Below are 18,419 nucleotides of genomic sequence, written 5' to 3' on the forward strand. Positions count from 1 at the left end.
GATGTTTGATGGTATTAATATTGTTATTGTTATTGTTATTATTATTATTATTATTATTGTTACTGTGATTACTGGAGAGAGGATAGGGAATGTACTGTCAACAGGTGGCAGAGAGGGAAGGCATAATAATATCGGTTTTATTACTCTTTTTAAAAATAATAATAATTAAAAAAAAATAAGAATAGCAGAGAACTGCCCCTTTTAATCGGCCTCGGGAAAGAAAAAAGACTTATGACAACTGTGCTCAAACTTTATGTTGCTAAGTGAGATATTTGTTGAGTGCATTTTACCCCACTTTACGACCTTTATTGCCACAATTATTAACCGCAGTTGTTCAGTTAGTAATTCGGTTGTTAAGTGAAACTGGTTCCCCCCTTGGTTTGGCATGTGAGGTCGCAAAAGGGCTCTCAACACTATGACCGTCACAAATAGGAACCGGTTGCCAAGCATCCGAATTTGGATCACGCTGCAAGCGTCGTGAAGTGTGAAACATGGTCATAGGCTGTTGTAATTCTGAACGGTCACTAAATGAAGTACTGTAAGTCAAGGAGAGCCATTTGTCCGAAATGGTACTATAGGCAGTTCAACGCTTGTCATATCTCTACCCTTTCTTCTATCTCTACGCTCCGGCTCCCCAGAAAGGAGTCTCGCCAGGCTTGGATGATTGAAACGGTCTCCGCGTAGAGCGGCTCTACCCTTTCATATCTCTACGGCTCTGCTACCGCCACCCCTTTTGCTCTCTCTACCCGGAGGACTCTCGCGAGGCTTGGGGGCGTGGACGGGAGGGCCGGCCACGCCCCGCTCGCGCGACGGGTCTCGCGAGAGCGAGGCGGGCCTCGGGCCGTCCGCCATGGCCGGCGAGCAACTGAGGGCGGGCCGGCTGCGCTGGGCCGAGGCTCGCACCAGCCTGGCCGCTTTCCTACTGGGCGGCTCCGTGGTGGCCGCCGTGCCGCTCCTGCTCCGGGCCGGCTTCCAAGGCCGGGCCGCGCTGGCGCTCCACGTCGCCGGCGCCAACGCGACGCTCCTCTTGGCCTGGGGCCGAGCGCCGGGCGGGATGTACCAGGTGAGGCCAGGCCACGCCCCTCGTCCCCGGGGGCGGGGCTTACGAGCATCTTTCCCCCCCCGCTGCTTGGTGCCTAGATGGAATGAGGGGGGGGGGAAATGGGAAGGGCTCCTGAGCATGTACAGAGGGTTGTTTCGACTCTGGGCTTCGCATTCCGTCCCAGGGGGGATCAGAACTGAAATCTCTGTGTGTGTGTGTGTTAATTTTGGCTTATCACGGAGGGAGAACTGAACGGGGATAACTTCAGGAGGTTGGACTAGGTGACCTCGGAGGTCCCTTTCAAATATTCCAGTTTAGGATCTGCTTGTTAAAGGGATTCCTGTGCTGGGGAGGGTGGGGTTGGACTAGATGACCTCACAGTTCCCTTCTAAATGTTCTAGTCTAGGATTCTCTTTATCTTTTGAGGATTCCCGCATTGTGCAGAGTGGGTTGGACTAGATGACCTCATAGGTCCCTTCTAAATGTGACCCTTTTTCACACTTAATAACTGTTGTAGCATCTCCACGGTCATGGAATCAAAATTCAGATATTTAGCAACTGGCATGTACTTACGACGGTCGCAGTGTCCCTGGGTCATGTGATCCTCTTAACTGCGGCCAGAAAGGTCGTAAAATGGGGCAAAACCCACTTCATTATGTAACTTAGCAGCAGGAGATTTGGCCTCCATGGCGCTTATAAGAAGAGAACTGCCTGTACACCCAGAGTTGGCTAGACCCAAGAAGCTAAATCACCAAGGAGCTCTCCCGGTGGCACAGCAGCCTTCCTCCCCTAACTAACCAGCCCTGTCGGCTTCCTTCTTGCAGATAGCGATCCGGGCCTGTTTCCTGGGCTTTGCGTTCGGATGCGGCTTGCTGCTCAGCTTCAGGCAGTCTTCCTGGAAACATTTTGGCTGGTAAGAACCACCATTTTTTTCCCCTCCGGGGTCTGTTCTGCCTCCCCTACTGGGGGGCTTCGTAGGACAGACTAAACTCAACCCTGGTTTCTACCTACAGTTTTTTTCTCAATAGTGCATCACCTTATTTGCCTCTCTTTCTGCAGGTACATGTGTTCGCTGTCTCTGTTCCATTATTCGGAATATCTGATCACGGCGGTCAACAATCCCCGAAGCTTGTCTCTGGATTCCTTCCTGCTCAATCACAGTTTTGAATATAACATGGCCGCTCTTTCCTCGTGGATCGAGTTCACTGTGGAAAAATTCATTTTCCCAGGTTAATACTTGGATTTATCTGTCTGCTTGTCTCTTTCTCTCTCTGTATGTATGTATACATACATACATACATACATACATACATACATATAATCTCTCTCTGTATATATCTAATCTATAGATATAGATAGATACATAGCTATAGATATATAGATATATAATAGATAGATAGATATTTATATTTATACCAATAAAATAACAAAATACTTTTCCATCTTGCAAAATCTGGAAGCAAAATCCCTTCTCTGCCATTGTAACTTCGAATCTGTTGTAAGTTGAGGACTCCCTGCAGGCCCATTTTAATGTCCACCCCTTGTTTTGCAGAAATGAAGCAGGTGACTTGGCTGAGCTCCGCTGGGCTGCTGATGGTGGTCTTGGGCGACTGTTTACGCAAGGCAGCCATGCTGACCGCTGGTTCGAATTTCAACCACATCGTCCAGAATGAGAAGTCGGAAAGCCACAGGCTGGTGACCCGAGGCGTCTATGGCTGGTGTCGGCACCCTTCGTATGTGGGGTGGTTTTCCTGGAGCATCGGAACCCAGGTAGGGCGAAAACCTTGCAAACAATTGGGACCGCAGGTTTAGTGGCCGTTCAAAGTGACTTAAGACCAATTTTCACACTTAACAATGAATTTTCACCCTTAAGGTCACACAGCGGGGCAAAAACCCATTTAACAACCAGCAGCCCAATCCCTCTTCTCAAGTCTCCTCTCTAAATTCTACGTTCTCTTTTGAATAATTAAAAAAAAATAGAAATAAAATAAAAATTGATTCCATAACACGAAAGGAAAAATAGAGGAGGAGGGAAGAGGGGAAAAAAAATCTTTTTGCCCTGCACGGTTCAAACGGAGCTAGTGAAGTTGAAGACATCCAGACTAAACGGTTGCATGTTTAATAATAATGGATTCAGTTGCTGTGATTTTTATTTCTTTTCTCTCCTTGGACCGAGAGGGCTCTTGCCTCCGTCACGTTGGCTTTCTCGAGCTGACAGCCAGGAAGAGAATCCTTGCCCGGGACCCATTTCCCCCCCCCTTTTTTTTCCCACTTCCAGGTACTTCTCTGCAACCCCATCTGCCTGGTGGGCTACACCGTGGTCTCCTGGCGTTTTTTCCGCGACAGGGTAGAAGAAGAAGAGCGGAGCCTGATCCACTTTTTCGGAGAGGAATATTTGGCCTATAAGGAGAAGGTACACAGCGGGCTCCCCTTTATCCGAGGCTTCAGAATGGAACTCTGAAATCTTAACGCCGGCATCGGGGGGGCCACATCCTGCCTCGGCTTTCGCCAAGCCTGGGAAAATCCTCGGAGCACGTGCAGAGGGCTCAAAAGAGTTTAGAAGTTCCTTAAAAAAAAAAATGCCGACCTTTCTTAGAGGATTTACAGGGCTGCTTAGAGTTCTCCAATTGAGCCATAAGTCTGATCTTTCTTTCTTTCTTTTTTTAAAGAGAAAATTTGCCATTTGTCGCTTACAAGTTCAAATCCCAGTCCCGGATCAAAAGAGAGCTAAGAAAAAAAAAATTCCCCCAGACTGTATTCCCCCCCCCCTCAAAATCATGCAATTTGACTCTTTTCCTCGTTTGCCCTTCTAACAGCTGCTTAATGCCATTTGAAGCCTGATCTTAAAAATCTTTTGGGAAAATTATAAATGACTTTTCTAAGTTATAAAATTCTCATCCAGCTGGGAAAACCCGACTTAACAGCAGAAAAAAAATCTCTCTTTTTTTCACCCTCTGACTGGTCCCCCCCTCCCCATCACTTATGCAAAACATTGAAGACAAATCTGAAATACATGTCGGTTTTTACACATCTTGTTTCCTTCCTTATTTTTTTTAAAAAACAATATTTTTTTCTAGTGTTACTTTGGCTCCCCCCCCCCTTAGGGGAGCATTTCAACATTGCTTGCTGTTTCCGAAACCTCCGCTTCTCTTTTTCGGGTTGAATTTCATGAATTTCAACATTGGTTTCCGTAAAGGGCTGCGGCATACGTGTTTTCTACCTTTGCACAAACATAAGTTGGTCTTTTTCTTCCTCAAGCATTTCCTTGTTCTGGCTTTTGTTCTGGTGGCAAACCAAAGATAAATGTATTACCTTTTTTTTGTTATTCTGTTTGCTGTGGTTATGATCCGGAGAGAAATGGCAGCCGTTAAAATAAATGCTGGGTGGGAGTTAAAAGCAAGAATCTCGTTTCCTGTCTGAGGAAGGCGATCGGGGCAGCCTTGCCTTTACAAATCTTAATACTTTAATCCAAAACATAAGGCTAATTTAATTCTAGCAGCGGGATCAGAGGTCCTTTCAGACTGGATCTTCCCCGCCGTCTCCACGGACAGTACATTTTCTAAACTGCAGAATTGCAATTTGAATATCGTCCCATACTTAAGTTGCAAATTACAGCTAGTAATAATAATAATAATAATAATAATAATAATAATAATAATAATAATAATAATAATAAAGTTGGAAGGGACCTTGGAGGTCATCTAGTCCAACCCGCTGCTCAGGCAGGAAACCCTAGGGTCTGTTTTTGAGACACCTTCCTAGTCCCTCGCAGCGCTTTGGGCCCCATGGTGCTATGCCGGGAGCACATGGGACATGGAAAGCGTCTGGAGTTGCTTTCCAGCAAGCCTGGAGACTGGCTGCACCAACTATTGGCACTTGATTATGTGACGACATGGGATGCTGCAACGGTCGTTAAGTGTGAAAAATGGTCATAAATCACATTTTTCGGTACTGTTGTAACTTCGGTCACTAAACGAACTGTCGTAAGTCGAGGGCCACCTGTATATCCTGTTTCTCTTTGATTTTTTTTTTCCCTAAAGCTTTCATGCAGGTGGATCTTACTCTGTGATTAAAACATTTCTTTTTAACAATATTTTTTTAAAAAAACATTTCTTTGCTTTTTCTTGAAAGCCACATGTAAGTCCTCCACTTAACAACCAAAAAGTGGAGCAGAATTTCTGTGGCTAATTTCTAATGAGGTTATGTATGAGGGTTGTAAAGGAGGGTGGAGCTCTGCATTGCTGTGCCCACTAGATGGCACTGCGACCCCAAAAATTGTCAGATGTGTGTCTCTGGCTAGTTGCTTGCCTTTCTTCAAGGTGACACAGACAACATTTAGAGCAGTGTCTTTCAACCTTGGCATCTTTAAGATGGGTGGATTTCAACTCCCAGAATTCCCCAGCTAGGCATATGTTTATTTTCCCACTCCCTAGAGGAGAGAGATTATAGGGGAAGGGATTAAAAGAGAGTAAGCATGTCCTCCCACTCCCTAGAGCAGAGGGATTGCACAGGAAGGAACTAAAAGAGTAATAGGGATAGACATCAAAAAGCATGTATGATCACCTCAATGAAAAGTTTAAATTAAAATTACTCCCAAGAAAACGAGTGACAGAGGCTTTTTTTCCTTTTTAATTTTTAATTCAACTTTTTACAGGAAGAAATTCTCAAGAGGTCCAAAAACTTAAAAAAGAGAGAAAGAGAGCAGGGTACAAACAGTTTTGGAACAAAAAACCGCCGTGAAGAAAACGTGTTCCAGTTGAAGACAAAGTCCGCAGGGACATGTTCTAGAAATATATATATACACATACATATATTGCACCCCCAGAAAAACTGTTTAGGGAGGAATGGGGTTATATTGAAGACAGAGCAAACACCCACTTAGATACCAGAGGAAAAAATGGGGTACAAAGTATCACCCTAAAAGTTGGAGGTTGCAGAAAAAAATTAAAATACTTCCAAAAGTTTGGAAAGGTCGCGAATCCCGTTTCTCAGCTATGGCATTTGAAAAAATAAAATAAAACGTATTGCCTTATGTCTTCCCAAAGAGTTAAAAAGATACAGTACAACAAAGGGTTCAACAGCCCCCCACCCCAACGTCCCACCCTCCTCTGTAAAAGAAGCCCAAAACCTCTGGCTGGTTGGATGACCTCTGGGAATCCCAAAATGGCCACCGTGATTTTTAAAACCCTTTTTAAAAGGCACGATATTTTTTTTTGCAGGGGGGGGGGTGAGATTTGAGACAGAGGGCATAGAAGCGTTGGTGTGGAGGGCAGCTGCCATGAAAGTTTTGAAAAATTAATTTTTAACTTCTTGTTTCGTTTTGTTTTGAAAGTCAAGAACAACGGCACAATTTCTCTAGATTTGGCACGGATGGGATACCCACTTTAAGATTAAAAAATGTGTTTTTGGAATAGAAAAAAAAATTCTTATTGCCTTCATTTAGATTTTTTCTTTTGTAAATTCCCACTATCTACAATTTGCCGATTGCTTCATAGAATCCCATTGGGAAACTCAGCTGGCTTTTGGGGTGTCCAAGCCTGGGAACCAAAAAATAAAGATTGTGTAAACTGGCTTTTTGGGGTCTTCCCAAGGGCACCTCAACCTCAGCACAATTTCTTTTTACAATTAGATTGCTTCTTGTTCAAAATAGCGAAATATCCCTGAACAGTTGACGAGGGCACTTGTTGTGAATTGCTCGGTTAAATTTCCAGAAAAGTTGTGTGCTCCCAACCAGAGAGAGGTTCGGAAGTAAGAGGGCACACAGGGTCACTGCAGCCCCTTTTTCCGAGTGTGCAAAAGAATGCATGGCAGTTGAAATGGGGAGTGAAGAATTCAAGCATTGTTTTTCCATCTCAGCCTCTTTAAGATGGGTGGACTTCGACTCCCATAATTCTAAGCGGTGTGGAATTCTGGAAGTTATAGTCCATTTGTCTTAAAGTGGCTGAGATAGAAAAATACTGGGGTAGAAGACCAGCACATGGACTGCGGTGTCCCTGCTTTGGCAGATGGGCCCTTTTATCATGCATCTCCAAGATATTCCTTGTTTCCCCCCCCCCCCACTGCCCATGATTTCTTCATTTGACCCCGCCACCCTGTCTTTATTTCTTCTACCAAAGCGTACAGAATGAATGTACTGTCTGTATAATATACCAGACAGTATACTGTGCAGGTAGTCCTTGACTTAAGACCGCAATTGAGTCTAAAATTTCTATGGCTGAAACACTCATTGAGTTTTGATCCATTTTACAAACCTTCTTGTCACTGTGGCTAAATGAATCACTTTCATCCTTAGGACAGTTTTTCTTCGGACCAAAAATTAATGCAGGACAGCATAAAAATGAAATCAAAAGGTGTAGGTCTTGTACAGTATTAGCAACCGTTGCTCTCTTCTCTCCCTTTCTCTCCAGGCGCTAATTTTCTCCCCATCCCATTTATTTTCAATCAAAGAACATGCAAATACCTACCTGGATTTGGGCAGAAAAGTCCGTCCCCTTGGCCTGCGCTGAACTGACCAGATATTAAACATCTGGGGGGGGGGGAATGGGGTTTTCGGCATGCCCCAATGCAGGAACCCTCGAGAAGAAAGATGCAGGGTGGGCGCGAGACCAGGGAGAACACTGCCGCAACACAGGAGGAAAAGTAAATTTTGTGTCCCCCTATTGGCAAGGAGCCTTAACAGCCCCCTAAAAAGTTCCCCCCAAAGCTGGATCTGCCATGATCCATGCATTCTCCCGCCTACCTCATTACAGGGCAGCAACCCCACTGGTTATGGGTCAAGGCAACCCCTCCTGCAGGGTCTGCACTGTTTGTAGTATTGCTCCAAAGGGAAAGCTGCCATTTTTAGTACAACCTTTCTCCTCCTCGCCCGTTTCTGCATCTTGTAGAGCAGCCTCAGGTTATGGGGCTGTGGCTCCGTGCAGGATGTGGGGCGAGGCTTTGGCACTGAACAGGAGGTAGGATGCTGAGATGTCTTGCTTAGGGGGCTGGGGAATGAACCCAAAGGGTTGTTTCCTGGATCAGACTTAAATTTCTCTCCCGCTGTCTTACGATAGGAGAGGAACCCTTAGCCTTGTTTGCAAACAATCAGAGTTTGTCTCAATCCCTACATCGACGCTGTTCCAGAATAACAGACCACATGCATGCAATACTATTCTGGAATAACGGACCACATGCATGCAACATTATTCCAGAATAATGGACCACATGTGTGTGACTTGTTCCAGAATAATGGACCACATTCACGTGACATTATTCCAGAATAATACACATGCATGCGACACTATTCCAGAATAATGGACCACATTCATGTGACACTATTCCAGAATAATGGACCACATGCATGTGACACTATTCTGGAATAACAGACACATGCTACACGATTCACAATACGAGACCATTCTGGAATAACGGATCACATGCATGTGACGCTATTCCGGAATAATGGATGACGTACAAGCAACAATATTCTGGAATGACGGACTACACGCGGGTCTCACCCACCACATCACTGCTTGAAAGTGGGGCCTCTTGGAATGTAGAACAAGGACTGAGAAATTTGGGGCGTTTGATCCCCCCAAGTTCTTTAAAGGGAACATCGGCCCTCCATGTTTGGCAACAGCTCTCTCCCAGGGCTGTGCGCACTCCGAGACAGAAGGGTCGGTATCCAAAGACATGCACGACTAACAGCTACCTAAAAAGTTCTTTGAGAGGACGTGAGAGGATTAGAAAAAGGAACCACACCAAAAAGTCAGACTAGCTGTGTGGGTTCTTGAAATAAAAAAAGGAAGAGAGGAGAATGGACCCTCCCTTGCCCCGAGCTGAGATATAACCCGTCTGGATTTGAAGTGCTTTTCTTACAAGGCTGCTCTCGGAAGCATCCTGCTTAACGTCTCCCTCCTGCTTTTCATGACCAGGATGAGAGACGAGATAATGGTTCTTTGGTGCTTTGTCCAGTTCCTGTTACCAAATCCAGACCGCAACCAGGAGGGAATCCTGTCGCGTGAGAAACAAATCTGGAAACTGAATGGGACAACTCACCCTGGCCAACTTGCCACAGGATAATTCAACAAATGCAAAAGTTGACTTAATTTCGATGGAACTGTGGCCAATAATAATAAAGTCAATCCAGAAATACAAGGGTTAGAATAATTTAGACGAAAACGTGGCCACTGATAATAAAAGTAATTGAACGAAGTGATTAATACACCCTTGAAGTGAGTTGGTCACAGTGAGTTGTCCTGCAACAACTTGGCCTCAACTGGTCGCCCCATGGTGAGTTGGTTGTGGCGAATTGTCCTAGGCCGTCTGGAAGATTCTCGTACAAAGTGATTCCTGTTAATCTGGTGTTTACGAGGCCGAGCTGATTGAATCTGAGTGGAATGTGACGTATCCGGAGGAGGCCGAAGGCGAACTCAAGAAACTGCTTGTGCTCCCTTTGCTTCCATTTTTCCGAAGATCGTCTTGGCCTCTCCAGGAAGGACTCAGACCTGTCCGGAAACATTCCGTCTTGGAGCAACTCCTGATCATTGGACAATCCTCCGTTCCAGGACTCTCGCAAAGTTCCACGTGAATCTGTTCGTGGCAAGGCATGTCCAAGCTCCCTTTGGGAAAGAGGATCTGAGTATCCTCCTGGGCTGGGAGAGGGACAGGCACCATCAGGGAACTTCCTCGTCCCTGGACTGAGATGCTCCGCAGAACTTGGGGTTCTCGTTCGAAAGTGGTCAAGGGGAAGTCTCGGAGAACCGCGGCAGTCGAACAGCGTGGGAAGGCATCCGGCAAGAGAGAGACAGAGGCCGAGCGCACCGGTGGTCTCCTTGGGGTAGGAAGGGGGCTGGGATCATCCATGAAATCCATCACGTTCTCTCTGCTAAAGCACTTGTACCCTCCCGCCCGGTGGACGTCTTCGTACGAGAACGGCTTGAGGGATAATGTGCTCTCCATGGACTTTCTGCGCTTTCGGTGCGGACGCCGTTCTTCTTGGTAGGAAAGGATGCTGCTCCTCCGCCGATTGTATCGAGGCTGAGGGAGGAGCAGGCTTGCCAGTTCCGCAGTGATGTCCTCCCCCGCCACCCAGTGCTGAAAGTAGGCCGAAATCTGGCTGGTAGTCCAAATCTCAATTTCGTCGTGCGAGAAACGCCGAGTCGGAGGAACCTGCAGAGAGCAGCAGAGAGAGGATGGGAAGATCGCTTCATTTAATCTTTTAAAATTTAAAAGATTCCACCTTTTATGGAAATTGAAAAAAATACAAACTAGAAAAGCAAACGGAAGAAGTGCATGATGGCTAAAAAACAGAACAGAAATGAGAAAGTCAAACCTTGGTGGCATCTTCTCACCCTTCTCAAGCCCAACCACACCTGCTCACCTGGAGATACTGCATTTTGTCCTCCGGGACGGGCTTCGCAACCCCCCTCTCCAGCGCTGAGAGATCGGAGTTGGTGATCTGGTCCACAGTGAGAACGTCCCTGGAGATGCTGTCCGGGTAGGGTTGCGAGCACATTACATCTGTGGGAATCGGCCGGTCCAAACTCGTCTCTTTGGTCCCAGGTAGACAGGGAGGACAGGAGATATAAACAGGGAGATTCAGTGAGTCTTTGCCACATCTTCCCTGTTACAAGAACTTTGCAAGTCTGAAAGTACAATTCTTCCGCCGTCGCCATTATATCCGGAGAAACTAGAAAGAGAGTCTCTTTTTCTCCCCTCATTATGCAGCCGTACGGAGGGGTATCTGAGGTAAACCACCTGTATTTGAGGTACACCGCCACTGGGAACCGCACGCTCACCTTCCCCACTGTCATTGGACATGATGGCCACGCACTTCTCCCAGACCGAGCGGACATCGGCCCGGTAGCGGTCGCAGGCCCACAGGAACACCGGGAGGAGAAGGGACTGGGCCACGGAGCACCAGAGGATACAAAGCACCATCCAGTCGTAGGCCACGTCCGACTTCAGGCTGGCAAAACTCACCACCTGGAAAGGAGAGAAGCAGCACCACAGGAAGCAAACCTCCAATCAATTCTAATAAATAAGACAGGCTGAATTTATGTGTAAATTATCAATTCTTATTTCCTTTCTCCCTCCTTCCCTTCCCCTTCTATTTCCTTTCTTCCTTCTTTCCTTCCTTCCATTATTTTTATAAACACTTCAAGGTGGCAAATACAACTGGTATTCTTCCTTCCTCCTCCTCCTCTTTTACACACAACAGCCTGCTGGGTGGACTGGGCTGAGAGAGTAACCGGCTCAAAGACACCCAGCAGGCTTTGATTCCCCAATCAACTGCATTTGAATCAATTCTAATCAATAAGGGAGGATATAAATCTATCTATCTATCTATCTATCTATCTATCTATCTATCTATCTATCTATCTATCTATCTATCTATCTAATCTATCATCTGTATCCATCTCTCTCCCCCTCTCTGTTGTTTGTCTCTTGCCAGTGTTTTCCTGCAATCTCTCTGCTTGGGGCACAAATACCTGCGTCCAAATACCCCCCCACCCCCACCCCATGTTAGACTGCTCTCAGCATCCACCCCCCTCCCACGTCTGCCGCCCCTTTTACCAAGACGGGGAATCCCATCAGGAAGTCGTAGAGGAAAACGATGCCAGTGATCAGGTAGGTGATCTGCAACGAAGTCTTGACGGGCTCCGACCCGTCGATGGAGGAACGGCGCTTGCCCTGGGCATCCTCCACCACGATGGTGGGCACGTTGAACTTGTTCTTATCCAGGTTGTTACCCGCTTGGATGGAGAAGGTCTGGAAGAGGGCAATGGCTACGCAGACCACCCCCATGGCCACGCTGCCACTGATGAGGAGCAGGAAGCAGACCCCAAAGCCCAGGCCGATGTCCGTGACGATGAAGCGGCAGTCGCTGGCGTAAAATCTCTCGGTGGTGTCGTGCCAACCCACGGCGGGCAGCGTGGAGAGGATGAAGGAGACCATCCAGATGCCCATCACTGTGTGGACTGCCTGCTTCTTGGTGTTACTTAATCTGCAGCAACGGGAAAGACCCCCCCCCCCACACACACAAATTATCCTTATTGCTCAAACCAGAGTCTTTAAGCTTGGATGGATAAGCAGATGTACTGACGGATGGATGGATGGAGAGATGGAGAGACAAACGAATGAACTGGCCATGGCTAGTCTAGTGAAAGGAAGGACAAGGGGGGACGTGACAGCAGTCTTCTGATATTTGAGGGGCTGTCCCAAAGAGGAAGGGGGTCAACCTATTTTCCAAAGCACCTGAAGGCCAGACAAGGAATAACAGATCAGAACTGATCAAGGAGAAATAAGGAGAAATTTTTGGACAGAGAGAGCAATCAACCAGTGGAACAGCCTGCCTCCAGAAGTTGTGGGTGCTCCAACATTGGAGGCTTTCAAGAAGAGACTGCACAATTACTTGTCAGGAATGACGTTCCCCCAACGGGCCTGCCTTCCACCCCGGGGTCCTACCTGTAGTTCACCGGCCAGCGTACCATCCACATCCGGTGGTAGGAGAGCGAGGTGACGGAGAAGCAGGTGGCCAGCGTCAAGGTGTAGAAGGTGGAGACGAAGACTTTGCACAGCCCCTCGTTCCACTCGTAGTCCGAGTGCTGCTGGCGCAGCTGGATGACCGAGTACATGGTGATGGGGACGGCGATGTTCAGGATGTGGGTGCCCGCCAGGGTGCAGAGGAGGAACTCCAGCGGCTTCCACTTCTTCTGCTTGGCGCTGATGCTCAGGATGCCCCAGGCGTTGGCCAGCACCGCCAGGCCAGAGCACACCAGCCAGGCCACCGCGTTGTTGTGCAGGCTCTGTTCGTGGTTCATGATGGATGGCAAGGTGGGCGACCAGCCGGGGAGGCCAGGTGAGGATGGCGAGCCAGGAAGAAGGCGGGCAGGGGAGGCATCCTACCGGAGAGGCCACGCCATCAGGGGTGGGTCCGAGGAGGGGGCGCCCCCCACCTGCGCACCGACAAGCCAGAGTTGACAGGCATCGTGTGGTGGCCCATGTTTCTGAAAGAGAAGAACAGTTTAATTTAATTTAATTAATTTTTAATTTTATTTTATATTTATTGTAATTTATTTTATTATTCTATTCTGTTCCATTCTATTCTATTCTATTCTATTCTATTCTATTCTATTCTATTCTATTCTATTCTATTCTATGCTATGCTATTCTATTCACTAAGTGTGTTAAAAACCTAGACAATCCAAGGAGCTTTGAGTTTTCCTCGTCCCTTCTCACTGCTCCTTCCTTGCATGTTGTGACCTTCAAGCTGCAAAACCACCTTTCTTGCTCATCCTTTCCAAACACCCCATTTTATTTTATTTTTTTATTTATTAAATTCTTATTCCTTAAGAATTTGTTGTTTCTGCATTTCTGCCTTGCCTTCTCGGCTGGGAAAAAAAAAACCCTATGTGTTTAGTATTTTGTATTATTTATTGATTATCATTTATTTATTATTAAATTTGTTAAAAGCACGGACAAGCCCAAAAGCTCCAGTTTTCCTCTCTCCTCCTCGTCGCTCCTTCCTCCCGTGGTTAGGACCTTCGAGACGCAAATCCAGATTTTTACTCCCCTCTCCAAACACGCACGTAATTTTATTTTAAACCCTTATTCACTGAATACCGTAACATGTCTCAGGGTTTCTGCATTTTCGCCTCTCCTTCTCAGCTGGAAAGAAATCTTGTCCAACAGAAGAAATATTTCTTGTCTGCCCCTGATTTAATGTTGAATCTGCCACGTTTCCGGCAGCTATAGCCGAGGCTAAATTAAAATATTGTTCTTTTCTTTTTTTAAATAAACACTGTGCATTTCCCAAAAATGGGGGTAAAAAAAATCAGCCTGGAATATGCCTTGATTGGCTGGGTTTGGCTGTAGCTTGAACCAAAACAACAAAGCAGATTCTCCAAGGAATTTGCAGAAAGAAACTGCCAGAAATAGAACTCGCTCTCCTCAAATATCCTGTTTTTTTCTCTTTGTTTGGTGGAAGAAAACCGTCTCAGGCTTTTTAAAACGTTCCCCCCCCCAATTTTTCATGCAGATAGTCCTCAATTTACGACCACAGTGGGGGGGGGGGCGAAAGTAAGCAATCTGGCCGTTAAGCGATTCACCACTGATTTTTCAAACATTTCTCCTGGGGTTGTAAAGTGAATCACCATAGAAACCATGCAGTCGTTCACCCCCCTTTTGCTTGTCGGACCCCCCCCCCCTACCTCTTTGGGATGGTCGCAAATAGTGATCACGTGACCCCGGGACACTGCGACCGTCGTAAATTCACACCATTTGCCAAGCATCCTAATTTTGATTCTGTGACTGCTGGGACACTACGTCATAAGCGCAAGGACCGGTTCTGGGGGGCCCTTTTTTTTCAGGGACAGAGAATTTTAAGAATAATCTTAGGGAATACAATACAATCCTTGGTTTACAAACCATTCGTTTAACAATGGTTCAAAGTTACAACGGCACTGAAAAAAGTGACTTGCTGGTGGAGAAAAAAAACAATCACTTTTGAAAAGTTAATTTGGAAAGCAAAGACAAAAAATTCCTTCTCAGCAACGGAAAAGCATCTCAGCCACCCAATTTGCTCTCATCAGCATCTTTCGTTTTAATTTTTTTTTTCTTTTTAATCGGCTTTCAATCCTTAAACAAATACCAGTTTAACTGTGGCTCTTTAAAAAAAAAACTAAACTAGAACAAGCCAGAGCATTAGCACATCCTGGCAGTTGGTTTTAATCCCAGTTTCCTGAACAAGCCATAATTACTTCATTGGGTTGACCTGCTGAAAAGCCACTGTAAATTAAAAGCCAGGTGACCCTTTCCGGGGATTTATTTCCAAATAGATAAAAGCAGCAGTACGTTTAACTTCCATTTGGATTAAATTTTAATTTGCGTTCTGTATAATTAATAGCATTATGCGCTGTGCTGCATTTACTGATTTGGGGGTCTGTGCCAGGATGTAATCTCTGGTTTGGGAATAATGGCCTGTAAGGAAGCAGCCAGCTCCCAGTTCAAATCCTCTCCCTAAAATAAATCTACTGTCCCCCCCCCCATCTCTTTCTTTCCTCTTGCTCTCCATCTCTCTCTATTCCATCTATCATCTCTTATCCCTCCATATCTATCACTTATCTCTCTCTCTGTATCTCTCTATTCCATCTATCATCTCTATTCTGTCTTTATATGTATCCTCTCTCCATCTCTATTTCTCTCTCTAGTCTATTTGTCTATATTTATCCTCTCTCTCCATCTCTCTCTCTCTAGCTCTACCTCTCTCATGTATCTATCCTCTCTCTCTATCTCTCTATTTCTACCTCTCTCTCTCATCTATCTCTGTCTCCATCTCTATTTCTACCTCTTCTGTTTATCTCTCTCTCTCTCTCTCTCTCTCTCTCTCTCTCTCTCTCTCTCTCTCTCTCTCTCTCATCTATCTATCCTTTCTCTCTCCATCTCTCTATTTCTACCCCCCCCCTCTCACGGATGGCAGCCTTGTGGAGCATCAGCCTCAAAAGCCGGCAGCTTCACCAGCGTGGGGAGAGAAAGTGCCAAAAAAATACCACGGAAGTCGGTTTAAGAATTAATTGGGAGCGACAACTAAGCAAGCTCTGTTTTTTCGGTCCGCACAGCCATTTTAAGCCACGGGTGAAGATCTTCCTCATGGTCTATTAGCCCAGCTGGGTAAAAACAGCGGGAATAAAATTGCTCCGATGTGGGTGGGTTACGCTGGAGAAAACAGCGCACGACCAGCTGGGAAAATAAATAACTTTTTTTTTTAAAAAAGGGCTGTGTTTTTTACTTTAAGTACAACAATACAGAGAGTCCTCCACTTATGATCAGAATTTCCGTTGCTAAGCAAGGTGGTTTGTTTTGCCCCATTTTACGACCTTTCTTGCAACACGTTAAGTGAATCAAGGCAGTCACATGGTTATTAAGTGAATCCGGCTCCCCCCCCATTGCCTTTGCTGGTCAGAAGGTTGCAAAAGTGGATCTTCAAACACCTGTGTTTGAAGAAAATGCTTGAGGACTAGCCTCCTTTTTAATACAAGAACTGCTTCGGTTTGTCGCACAAGCCCTGCAGAATTGTGCTGCCATGGGCCCTCTCTCCTTGCCAAGGGGGTTCGCGCAACACCCTTGCCTCTAAGCCCTGCCTAAACCATACAAAAGCTCGTGGCAGGGGGTTGGACTGGATGACCTCTGGGAATCCGCTTCGAATTCCCGCATTCGGCTCCAAACACTGAATAAATCCAGGATAAACCCCACCGCGACATAATCTTCACCGAACAACACACGCTGAGTCACAAAGGACTCATTTCAGCCCACGCCAGCCCGTTGTGAGGACCGGCCCATGAAAAAACACAACACACACTGTGGGATTCACACTTCGATACAGGAAGGCGGTCGGTTTCTTTTAAGGCTCAGCACAGGAAAAAACTGAATAAAGCCATTTTTAATTTTCGCACCGTTTCTCTTTATCTAGGCCAGCCTCCCCGGAAGCCTGACTGCAAATTTGGGGTGATGCGGTTCAAACCACCTGGGAGAAGACTGGACTGAGCCCCCCCAAACGGTTGTTAAGTGGATCTGGCTTCCTTCTCAGCTTTGCTTATTGGTAGGTTGCAAAAGTGATCACATGACCCCCCCCCCGGGTGCTGCGACCGTCATAAAAGAAGTCAGTTGCCAAGTGTCCGAATTTTGATCCCATGACCGCAGAAGGTGCTTTTTGAAAAGGAAAAAAAGTGGGGGGAAAAAATCTCACAACAAATTTGGACTTGGTTTAAAAGCCATGCACGGAAGGGTGGGGGGCAGAATCCCAGCCCCCTCCCCTTAAACTTTGTTTTGCTCACCCGAAAAGCTTATTTTTCTCTCTGAGAACCAAGGGGAGATTCCCCCTCTGTTAACAGGTCTCTGGTGAATCCTCCCCAAGCAGGAGCAGTCTATCTGAATACCCACAGGTGCTCTGAAGGCCGCCCAGCCACCGATGCAGCTAAAACAGGGATGGGGAGGGGGGGAGGAACCCCTCCTTAGATCAGAGTTTGTCAGAAAAATTGGGGTCTCCGCGTCTCCAAAATAATCCAGCTTCGGTCAGTGGGATGGGGAGGGGTCTCTATCCATATTGAGCGCATTGGGCATTAAAAGGGAGCAATGTTAAAAGCTGGGTGGGTTTGAGATGGGGGGACCCCCTGAAAGGGTGTCAGGGACTGCTAGGGGGTCCCCCAAACCTCGCCCCGAGTCCTTTCAGACAATCCAGATTAAATTAGGCTGGCATTTTCCAAAGCACTTTCTCCGGTGCTAAATGACCCTCCCCCTTGCCTGGATTAAACCACCAGCTGTTGCAATGGCTCCCGGGCGCTACTCGGGATCCCATGCGCCACGGCCTCACCAGCGTCCCTCGACCGCCCCCCCCTCCGTGCCCCCCCAAATGCAGGCAGCCCGTTAGAGTAGACCCTCCCAAAGCGATCCCGCAGAGACGCATAGGATGGGGGAAGAGGGGAGGGCAGAGGGGCTTACAAGGGGGCGGGATCCCCCCGTTCTGTAGGGGAGGGGGGCCGCCTTGTCCACACCCCCTTCTGCGGAGCCGACCCCACCCCCCACCAGCCCCGATCCAAAGCTTTATGTAAGAGAATCCGCAGCGGAATTGAGAACGCGATGCGAACCCCCCCCGCCCCCTCCGCGCCCCTCTCCTTTTGGCGATCATTAAATCATTTGCAAGTCCCGGGGGAGGGCACCAGCCTTGCCCCCCCCACCTTGCAGGGAAGGGGACGGGGCAGCCACTAAGTGCCTTTTGGGGAGGGGGCTGAGCCCCCCCAGGGGGTGGCGGAGGGGGGCTGCAGAACAGCTCAGAGGAAGCGCTTCATTTGCAACCTTCTGGGGCGGAGCGCGCCTGGCATCCCCCCCCCCCGTGGCAGGCGGGGGGGGCTCCCCGGCGCCTGCTTGGGAGATGACGTGGGGGGGATCCCCGATGGGGAGGGAGGGGCGAGTGGGGCCGCCTTGCGGGGGCGGGGGGAGGAAAAGAGCTCCGCGGAGGCGCCCGCGGGCGCCCATGCTCCGGCCGCGGGGACTCACTTGCGCAAAGGTGGGCTCCGGTTGTCCCTGCGCCCCGCCGGCTCCGGCGCCGCCGCCTGCACTCCCGGTGGCCTGGCCGGGGCTGGGCTGGGCGGGTCCGGGGCGGGCCAGCGCATGCTTGCGACTCGGCTGCCCTCCCCCGCGAGAGGCCGGCCCCTCCCGCGGGATGGGGGACCCTCCGGGGACGCGCCTGGGAGACCCTCCGCCCGCCGGCCAGAGGGAGGGAGGCTCAACTCCGCCCCCCCTCCCCGCCCTTTCCTCCGTAATCTGGGGGAGGGGAGGGCACAGATGGCCCCTCCCCGCTTGACGAAGCGGAGGGGGGATTCGTCCGCTGCTGCAGGCG

At 48.0% G+C, this 18,419-nt stretch overlaps 2 protein-coding genes across 3 annotated transcripts; one reads left to right on the forward strand and one right to left on the reverse strand.

The window, feature by feature from the left end:
- The first annotated feature begins 808 nt into the window (after window positions 1–808).
- Window positions 809–6,465, forward strand: ICMT (isoprenylcysteine carboxyl methyltransferase). Of its 2 annotated transcripts, XM_039367219.1 has the most exons (6): window positions 809–1,063; window positions 1,867–1,955; window positions 2,102–2,271; window positions 2,595–2,812; window positions 3,321–3,455; window positions 5,697–6,465. In XM_039367219.1, exons 1-6 carry the CDS (start codon window positions 851–853, stop codon window positions 5,922–5,924), a joined length of 1,053 nt encoding a protein of 350 aa, XP_039223153.1. In that variant the 5' UTR covers window positions 809–850; the 3' UTR covers window positions 5,925–6,465. The 2 variants fall into 2 exon arrangements, with proteins under 2 accessions (XP_039223153.1, XP_039223154.1); XM_039367220.1 differs by lacking the exon at window positions 5,697–6,465 and having other exon boundaries at window positions 813–1,063; window positions 3,321–5,644.
- A 197-nt stretch (window positions 6,466–6,662) lies between these two features.
- On the reverse strand, window positions 6,663–18,220 carry GPR153 (G protein-coupled receptor 153). Its single transcript, XM_039367211.1, has 6 exons — window positions 18,077–18,220; window positions 12,491–13,032; window positions 11,600–12,029; window positions 10,822–11,008; window positions 10,404–10,573; window positions 6,663–10,192 (listed from the first exon to the last, which is right to left on the reverse strand). Exons 2-6 carry the CDS (start codon window positions 12,844–12,846, stop codon window positions 9,389–9,391), a joined length of 1,947 nt encoding a protein of 648 aa, XP_039223145.1. The 5' UTR covers window positions 12,847–13,032; window positions 18,077–18,220; the 3' UTR covers window positions 6,663–9,388.
- Window positions 18,221–18,419: the final 199 nt, after the last annotated feature.

Source organism: Crotalus tigris, unplaced genomic scaffold, assembly GCF_016545835.1.
Source record: "Crotalus tigris isolate CLP2741 ecotype Arizona unplaced genomic scaffold, ASM1654583v1 scf7180000020588.15403103151:6194809, whole genome shotgun sequence".
Classification (NCBI taxonomy): Eukaryota; Metazoa; Chordata; class Lepidosauria; order Squamata; family Viperidae; genus Crotalus; species Crotalus tigris.